This window comes from Diospyros lotus, chromosome 8 (assembly GCF_014633365.1).
Source record: "Diospyros lotus cultivar Yz01 chromosome 8, ASM1463336v1, whole genome shotgun sequence".
NCBI lineage: Eukaryota > Viridiplantae > Streptophyta > Magnoliopsida > Ericales > Ebenaceae > Diospyros > Diospyros lotus.
This window is the reverse complement of record NC_068345.1, coordinates 5,022,005-5,031,360: the sequence shown is the minus strand read 5'-3', so window position 1 is coordinate 5,031,360 and position 9,356 is coordinate 5,022,005. Positions and strand designations below refer to the sequence as shown.

General features: G+C 41.2%; 1 protein-coding gene across 1 annotated transcript; it reads left to right on the top strand.

The window, feature by feature from the left end:
• Positions 1-486: 486 nt before the first annotated feature.
• On the top strand, positions 487-8,937 carry LOC127808875 (magnesium dechelatase SGRL, chloroplastic). Its single transcript, XM_052347565.1, has 5 exons — positions 487-895; positions 7,532-7,708; positions 7,956-8,114; positions 8,298-8,444; positions 8,539-8,937. The coding sequence occupies exons 1-5, from the start codon at positions 647-649 to the stop codon at positions 8,656-8,658; spliced, it is 852 nt and encodes a 283-aa protein (XP_052203525.1). The 5' UTR covers positions 487-646; the 3' UTR covers positions 8,659-8,937.
• The last annotated feature ends 419 nt before the right edge of the window (positions 8,938-9,356 follow it).

Sequence of the window (9,356 nt, the reverse complement as noted above, 5' to 3'; positions counted from 1 at the left end):
ATCAAGAACTGATCGACGTGTCACTACCGACCCCTCCAGTCCATGCTGCGCCATACCTACTGGCTCTTGCCCTCCCAAAACATGCACTCCAGATGTTCGATGATATTCCTTTGTTGAGTTTATAATCGTGAGTTGAATTCTTAATCTTGTTAGTATTTAAATGATCTCGTGCCCACTAATGTAGGGGCATTTTCCTTGCTTTTTTGCATATAAAAATTTGTCTTTGAGTTTATTTATACAAATGTTTAATTCTAGTGATAGAGAAAACTACTGCAATCCTTTATCACCAGACCAGACTTAGGGTGTTCCCTTAAATTTCTTTTTTAAGTTTTTGATAAGGTAGTCTTGAATAAACTTCTCACTTTTTACTTTTTTATATATATATAATTAAGTAAGTAAAATTGTGAGTGAATTATTATATTTTCAGGAAAAAAAAAAAGGAAAGAAAAATGAGTGGTGAATGCCACATGCTGTACGACCACAAACCAATGGCTTGAGTTTGTAAAAAACTTGGATTCTCCTCTTTCCATGTCCACACACACAGCCCCTCTGTCTCTCAGACTCAGAGAGAGAGAGAGAGAGAGAGAATGTGGGTAGGGAGGAAGAAGGAAGAAGAGTAGGGGGAAGGGAAGACGATGAGTTTGCCATGCATTATCATTCCATGGCCTGGCAATGTACTTCCTATGCCTTTTCCCCTCCTTCACTTTCACCACATAGAGACTGCTGGCCTTCTTCCATCGCCACCGCCAACAGCAGCAGCAGACTCAAGTCACCAAAGCCATCCACCTCCTATTCTACCTCGCCCGTTCCACTTTCTTCAGTCGCCAACACAAGCAGAAGCAGAAGCAGAAGCAGAAGCAGAAGTCCCTCCTCTTACAATACCCTCGTCTTCCAGGTTCTCTCTCCCCCTTCTTTCCTGTGATTAATTTAATACCATCATTTCATTTCGGCCATTCTACATCTTGCAATGTAGTTGTGTTCTTGTCTAATTGTTGGATTATGCAGTACTTGTTCGCCTTCTTTTTCCTTCCCTAACCTTCCACCACATTGGATCCAAACCTTTTCATTAGTCCAATTCGCAGGATAGTTTCTCTATTATCAGATTCAACTTCAAATATGAACCTATTACCTATCTGCCATAAAGATCAAATCACCCGAAGTGACCCATATAGATTTTTGTGTACTTCTTTAGCATGTCTGGTTTCTAGAGCGTTACATGTATAGCGAGTGTTTTATAGACCATCACACATGTTGGCCTTACACGTGTTTGATTGGTTTAGCCAAGCAAATGGTGGGTTTGTGCCTAAATAATTTTTAAAAATGTACATAAGATGGAAAATTGTAGGAAATTTCACTCCCCACCCCCAACAATTATCTAGATAAAAGAGGTCTTTGTTAGATTTCTGATTTGACAAGTGAATTCTCGAGTGATCGAGAAGGGCGAGAGAAAGAGAGAAGGGAGGATTGAGAAAATTAGAGGGAAAGAGAGAGTGAAAATTGAGAGGGAAAAGAATTTGAGAAGGAAACTGATTTCCTAATTTCATTCAACATAGGGGCAGAGGTGTAGATCAGTTCCTTTTTATACTAATCTATGGCCTAATTGGCGCCAAAAGCGGTTATGCCCTCCCCACTTGCCTTACAACTTGCCTGGGAACATGCTGGAACATTTCTCCAACTATGCTTTATTTGAGGCTTTTATTTACATAGGCTTCAGCCCAATAGATCGATGCCTACAACCTATTACGTTGGCCCAATTATTCAACTAATATAACAATCCCCACCCCTTAAAGCATTTCCTGTCCTTAAGAAATATGTAGCAAGCTAGTAGAGTTTGGAAATTGAGGGAGCAGATTTGGGAGGTACTCCCGAGTGTTGTTGTCCTCATGGAGAGATGACCACTTGACTAGGACTTGGATGAGGGGGGCACCATGTCTGCGGACCACTCTCCTGTCTAAAATGGTTGCGGGCACAACATCCTCCTATTCAGCTCGATTCATAGGAGGCAGCAAAGTGCTGTGCAGTTGTGTACCAATGGCTTTCTTGAGGAGGAAAACGTGGAACACCGAGTGTATCTGAGTTTCCTCTGGTAGGAGCAACTTGTAGGCTACTGTTCCAATCTTTTTTACTATTGGGAATGGCCCATAGTATCTCGGGTTGAGCTTGGATATTGGCTGCTGGGATAAAGCTTTGAGGTGTTGTGGGCCAAGCTTTAGGTAGACTTCATCTCCCACTGAGAATACCCGTTCACTCCGTTTCCTATCAACCATCTGTTTCATTCGATTTTATGCTTTAGCTAATTCCGTTTTTACTAGTTTCATAACGTCTTGTCTTTGTTGCAAGTAAGTACCTACAGCTGCCACTGTAGAGTGGCTGGCCAAGGCTGATAGGAGTCTTGGTTTGTAGCCATAAAGAGCCTTAAATGGTGTCATTCGGAAGGAACTGTGGAAAGTTGAGTTGTACCACCATTGGGTAACTGCCAACCATTTGTGTCATCATTTAGGCTATAGGAAACTAAAACATCTCAAGTATAGCTCCAACGATTGGTTCACTCTTTCTGTCTGGTCGTTCGTCTCTGGATGATAGGCCGTTGACATCAATAGTTTAGTGCCCAATAGCCTCATTAATTCTTTCCAGAAAAAGCTAGTGAATATTCGATCTCTGTTCGAAACGATGGATTGTGGTATATCATGCAACTTCACCACACTGTCCATGAATGTCCTTGCAACTTCTTAAGCTGTGTATGGGTGGGATAACCCAATAAAGTGGCTGAATTTAGAAAACCTATCTACCACCACCATAATGTAGTCCTTTCCTTACGATCGGGGAAGCCCTTCTATAAAGTCCATAGTAATATTAGTCTACGCCTGATCTGGTAATGGTAGGGGTTGTAGAAGGCCTGGGCGAGATACTGTCTCATGCTTACATCTTCTGCACACATCACACCTCATCACACCTCATCACATAGTCCCAAACATATTTTTTTAGCTGAAGCCAAAAGAATACCTGCTGGACCCTTCGGCATGTATTCTGAATGCCAGAATGTCCTCTGATGGGGGACTCATGGAGTGCCTATAGGATCTTGCTCTTTAATGCTTCATTGTTCCCGATAACCAATCTTCCTTTGTATTGGAGTACCCCATTGTTTAGTAAGTACCTGGGTCTGCTATTGGTGTCCACACTTAGCTGCTCCAGTAAGCCTTTTGCCCATTCATCTTGCTGGTAATTGACAGTCACTTCTTGTAACCAATCTAGGACGATTGCTGAGATGGCTTCACAAGTTCCTTCTTCTTAGCAGTGAGATAAGGCATTTGCTGCAACATTCTCTTTCCCTTTCCTAAATTGGATCACATAATCCAATCCCATAAGTTTGGTCATGCCTTTCTTTTGTAATTGGGTGTGCAGTCTTTGTTGTAGCAAGACTTGAGGCTTTCATGGTCCGTTTTTATCACAAATTTTCCCTCTTCCAGGTAGTGTCACCACTTTCCTACTTCCATGAGGATTGCCATTAGCTCTTTCTCATATATGCTAAGGCCTTGGTGTCTAAGAGTCAAGGATTAGCTTAGGAAAGCTAATGGCCTTCCCTCCTGAGAAAGAATGACCCCTATTCCATGGTTGCTGGCATTAATCTCCAACATAAACGGCTTACTGAAGTCTAGTAGGCCTAGCACTAGAACTTTACTTAATTCTTTTTTAAGTTTCTCAAAAGTTTCCTTTGCTTGCGGACTCCATTTAAAGCTGTCTTTCTTTAGCATCTCCGTTAAGGGCTTACTCATTATTCCATAGTTTCTTACAAATTTTCTATACTACCTTGTTAGCCCTAGGAACCCTCTCAAAGCTTTGATGTTTGTAGGTTTCGGCCAGCCCACAACAGCTTTAATTTTCTTGGGATCTGTTCCCACTCCAGCCTTTGAGATGATATGCCCCAGATATTCCACTTGTTTTTTGTGCAAAAGCACACTTTGACCTTTTGATGTATAATTGATTGAATCTCAAGATTTTGAATGTAGCCTTAAGATGGTTTAAGTGTTGGTCAAAAGAGGGGCTGTAAACTAAGATATCATCAAAGAAAACCAACACAAATTTTTTGAGAAAAAGTTCAAAGATTTGGTTCATGAGGGTTTGAAATGTGGCTAGTGCGTTGGTTAGGTCAAAAGGCATGATAGTGAATTCAAAGTGGCCATGGTGTGTTTTGAAGACTGTTTTGGAGATGTCATTAGGATCCATTCTAATTTGATGGTATCCCGACCTTAGGTTCAGTTTGGAGAAAACAGAGGCATATTTCAATTCATCCAAAAGGTTCTCAATAATAGGAATGGGAAATTTGTTTTTGATGGTAATGGCATTGAGTTGTCTGTAATCAATACAAAATTGCCATGTTTCATCATTCTTTTTGACTAATAGGACGGGAGAAGCAAATGGGCTATGGCTGGGTCGGATCACAGATTGAGTTAGCATGTCCTTGGCAAACTTCTCAATTTCAGATTTAAGTTTTGGGGGGTATCGGTAGGATCTAATGTTCATCGGTTCAACATTAGGTAAAAGGGGTATGGTGTGATCCAAAGATCTTTGAGGGGAAGGGTCTTAGGCTCTACAAACAAATCTTGATATTCAATTAAAAGTGCATCAAGGAGAGCCAAATCGTGTACCTGCCAAGTGGATGTGATTGATGAGTATGCCTCACTCTCTAATCTCAGCTGTTCAGTGGCCTTAATTGAAAATAGTTGGGATACTTGTGACATCTTCTTCTTGAACAGCCTCTGCGGCTTCTTTCCTTTGATCATCTTGCAAGTGCCCACTTCCATATTTCCCTGTAATACCACCCTTCTTCCATCTTTCTCTAAGGTAACCTTCATTTTGTTAAAATCAAAGTTGATTGGACTTATCTCTTTCATCCAATCAACCCCAAGAACAATATGGCGTCCTCCTAACTTGAGCAACCTTAAGTCAGCTTGGTAGTCTTCTCCCTGCATTCCCTAGCAAAATCCCACACAAGCGGATTTGCTGATGACCCGGTTTCCATTAGCCACAGTTACCAAGAGTGGTTGAGTGTTGGCTAACGGCCACTTCATCTTTCTAGCTATTCCCTCATCTATGAAGCTGTGGGTACTCCCACTGTCTATTAAGACCATGAGGGTACTTTCCTAAACCTTCCCCTCCACCTTTATAATCTTGTTACTGGCCATTCCTTTTATGACATGCAAGGAAATGGCCCCTTCCTCCCTCATCTTCGTCTTCTTCCTTCCCAGCGATCTCTTCCTCATCTGTTCCTTCTGCCCCTTTTAATAAGAGCAGTTGTTTCTTGCATTGGTGCCTAGGGGTGTACCTATCCCCACACCTAAAGCACAAACCTGCAATCCTTCTTTGCTCAAAGATCTTATCTCTTGAGGGCAAATTTGAATCATGGGGGGTATTGGTCAAATACTTTACCCCTATTCCTCCTCTAAAATTTTCCTTGTTCTGCATTTTGTCTCCAGACGGTATCATTCCCGAATTTATTCCCCTGCTCTGCTCCCTTTGTTTCTTCATTAAGGCCTCAACAATAAGTTCTTGTAATAATGCATCTTCTGTTGCTTCCTGCAACAATCTTGGTCTCATCATCTTCACCATGCATTTGAGATCATTGCTCAATCCACTGATGAAACTTGATACAAAATAATCCTCTATTAAGTAAGGATTTTATTGGAGCATAAGCTACTTCATCTCTTCGAACTTGAGCTGATAATCCTAGACTGTCCTTAGTTGCTTCAATTTGTTGAATTCTTTTACAATGTCTACTGTCCTTCGTTCACCAAATTGTTCACACAATCCCATAACAAATTCACCCCAATTGTAGCCCTCTCTTACTCCTGACCAACCTGGGAACCATATAGCCTACGTCATTTAAGTATGTTGCGGCCAGGTTAACTCTCTGGTCTTCGGTCACCTGGTGTATATTGAATAGTTTCTCACATCGTCGGGTCCACCCCCTTGGTTTAGTCTCATCAAACACCGGTAACTCTAATTTAGGTACTGGAAAATTAAAGCGACCGGAGTTTACGACCACTCCCCGCCTTCGGTCCATGACTCTTTCTCCTATTTGCCCCGGTTCACCTCCTAATTTCGATGACCCCATTGCCCTATGGCTCGTGCCAATACCTGGGAGTATGGGGTCCAATTGCTCACGAGGGGGAAAGTCTGGGGATATTCTTACCTGCGCCTGGTTTGAGAACATCAGCATGAATTGCTGCATCTGATCTCTCACCATATTGCTATGCTCCCGCATCTTTTCTCGGATCTAGATGCACATATCTCCCCTCAATCGATCTGCCACCACTTCCAACTTCTTGTCCACAACTCCGATCGCATCCTCCATATTTCCGACCCGCTGTTGCACCTTGGTCACTGTTGCAGTGACTTGCTGGATCTGCATCTCCATTTGTTTCATGCTAGTACTGTCAGCCATTGTGTTTTCAACCTCAGAAGTGCCGGCTAGGAAAGCTGCCCTGATACCAATTTGTCAGATTCCAGATCTGACAAGTGAATTCTTGAGTGATCGAGAAGGGCGAGAGAAAGAGAGAAGGGAGGATTGAGAGAATTAGAGGGAAAGAGAGTGAAAATTGAGAGGGAAAAGAATTTGAGAAGGAAACTGATTTCTTGATTTCATTAAACATAAGGGCAGAGGCATAGATCAGTTCCTTTTTATACTGATCTATGGCCTAATTGGCGCCAAAAGCAGTTATGCCCTCCCCACTTGCCTTACAACTTACTCGGGAACATGTTGGAACATTTCTCCAGCTATGCTTTATCCGAGACTTTTATTTACATAGGCTTCAGCCCAACAGATCGACGCCTACAGCCTATTACATTGGCCCAATTATTCAACTAATATAACAGTCTTAAATGCACGAGACTGCACGTTATGAGGATTAGGAGATGGTCATATTTGTACGCAATCTTTCTCATGCTCTCTCTCAAAGAGTCTGTTTCCACAATTATCTAAATCATTGGAGGTAATTTCCCCCTTTAATGTCCAAATTACCTTCATTAGGTTATAGTAAATAAAACAGAAACAATTTCTCTGTCCAATTTATTTTCCCTTTCTTGTTGATTACAAATCACAAAATAATTACAGAATCACCTTTGAGTTATGGTAGGATTTAACCTCTTCATTTGATTAAGCTTGGTAGAAATTAACAATTATCATTATTACTTTTCTTTATTTGCTCCATCACATTGACTAACTCAGCTGAACAGAATACTATCACCATTTTCTTTTTAGTTGAACTGCCAGCCCCCACCCCCCCAATTGATAAATTTTGTTCACTCATGCAAGCGAAAGATTCTGCATTTTCACTAGCCAAAAGAAATAAGCTACTTATATTTGTATAGGCATCAGAGAAATTCTGAATAACTTGAGATACAAATCTTAGATGTGCTTATGAAGGAGTTAAAATTGTTGGATACAAAGTTTATTGTGAGACAACTTACAAAGTCAGAAATTTGTGTTCATTAACTGCCAAAATTGCTGGACTTTTTCTATAAATACTTCTAGGCAGTGAGGCTTTTAGGCCCCCCAGCAAGGTTTGAAGCTTCGAAGCTGAAAGTCATATTGATGGAACAAGAGATGAATGAGTACGAAAGAATTGTGCCAAGGACCTACACCCTTTCCCACTGTGACTTCACAGCCAATCTGACCTTAACCATCTCAAATGCTATCCAGCTTGATCAGGTAGACTTTCTTATTGTTGTTTTTTGATCTAGGTGTTATATACTGATATATGCTATAACACAACTAATTTAGCTTCGATTTGTTCCTAACTTTTGGAAACAATGCTGTTTGTGAAATTGGCTGGACTGGTGCAGAATAGTACCATGATCTTTCTAAGAAAAATGCTTTTGGTTAGCCCAATAAAACTGTGTTCCCCAAGAGCTTGTGACTGATGTCGAATGTTTGAAACATCTATCTTCTGTGGCAGTTGAAGGGGTGGTACAGTAAGGATGATGTTGTTGCGGAGTGGAAGGAAGTGAATGGGGATATGTACTTAGATATCCATTGCTATGTGAGCGGACCTAATCTCTTGCTAGACCTAGCTGCCGAGTTCAGATACCACATATTCTCCAAGGAGATGCCATTGGTAAGTTCAACTTAGCTTAACAGAATGATATCGCATTCAGTTACAAAGCACGCAAACCCTTGCTCCAATTTGATGGTCAATTGGAAATTGGAATTCTTAACATAATGAATGATGGCCAAGCCCATATGGATGTGGTTGATGAATGGATGATTTATGACTAAAATGCTCTGCCATGGCTTGCAGGTTCTTCAGGCTGTGATGCATGGAGATTCTCTACTTTTCACAGAGCGTCAAGAGCTAATGGATGCATTTGTTCGCGTTTACTTCCATTCTTGTTCGAAGAAGTACAACCGTGTGGAATGTTGGGGACCGCTCAAGGATGCTGCGCAGGTACCTCGTGCTCAAAAGCACATTCAACTAATGGACTGAGACCTATCTTTCATTGAGGATTATAAGGTTAATTTGAGTGTTGAAATCTTTTCAGGGAAGACAAGGAGATCAAATCAGCGGCTTATTAAATGCAGGTATAGAAGATACGCAACCTCGCAAAATTTGGGGGAGTCCTAAATCGATTTTCCAGGCTGTTGTTGCTTTCCTTCTGTGATTTGTATAGAATAAGCAACACAATCTCAAGGCAACTCCTCAGCTACTGCTGCTTCTTGCAAGTGTTGGAACTGCAGGAGATTTTCATTGGAAAGTGGAAAGCCCGTTGTGAGAACTCAAGATCAAACATCTAGAGCTGTGACAAGGATTGTTAAGTGTCATATGATTCTTTTGTACTTGACCCAATTCTTCAAATGGGAACCTTGACTCAACAATTCTTGTAAAACCAAGACCATTTTGTTCATTCATGAATCAATCAGCTGCTGATCCTCATGTTCTGCTCTTTACTTTCTGGTGCTTGTTTCCTTGTGCAAGAGGGAAGAAGGGGAAGGGACGAAGAGGGGAGAGAAACTCATGCTTTTAGCCATGATAGGACTCTAAATTGTATACCATCAATATGCAGACACTTGGATAAGAATGCACTTCATATATGTCGATTTGCTTTCCTGGGAAGACTCCTTACGTGTAAGTAAACTGCTGCATAGACCAATCAAGTGACTCACTCACTGGCTATGTTGCACGAAAACACCTCATAGGTGTTGTTTTTCTGTTTTCAAAACGTTTCGGAAACGTTTCCTATTTCCGTTTCGGACCATATTTATGTCTATTTTTTTAAAAAAACATCCGTTTCCACGTTTCCGTTTCTTATTAAAAACGTTTCCCGTTTCCATTTCCGTGCAACATAGCTCATTGACTCAT

Coding starts and splice junctions, on each gene's coding strand:
- LOC127808875 (XM_052347565.1), top strand. CDS start 647: ATGCATTATCATTCCATGGCCTGGCAATGTACTTCCTATGCCTTTTCC. Junction 896..7,531: donor ACAATACCCTCGTCTTCCAG/GTTCTCTCTCCC, acceptor AAATACTTCTAG/GCAGTGAGGCTTTTAGGCCC. Junction 8,115..8,297: donor TCTCCAAGGAGATGCCATTG/GTAAGTTCAACT, acceptor CATGGCTTGCAG/GTTCTTCAGGCTGTGATGCA.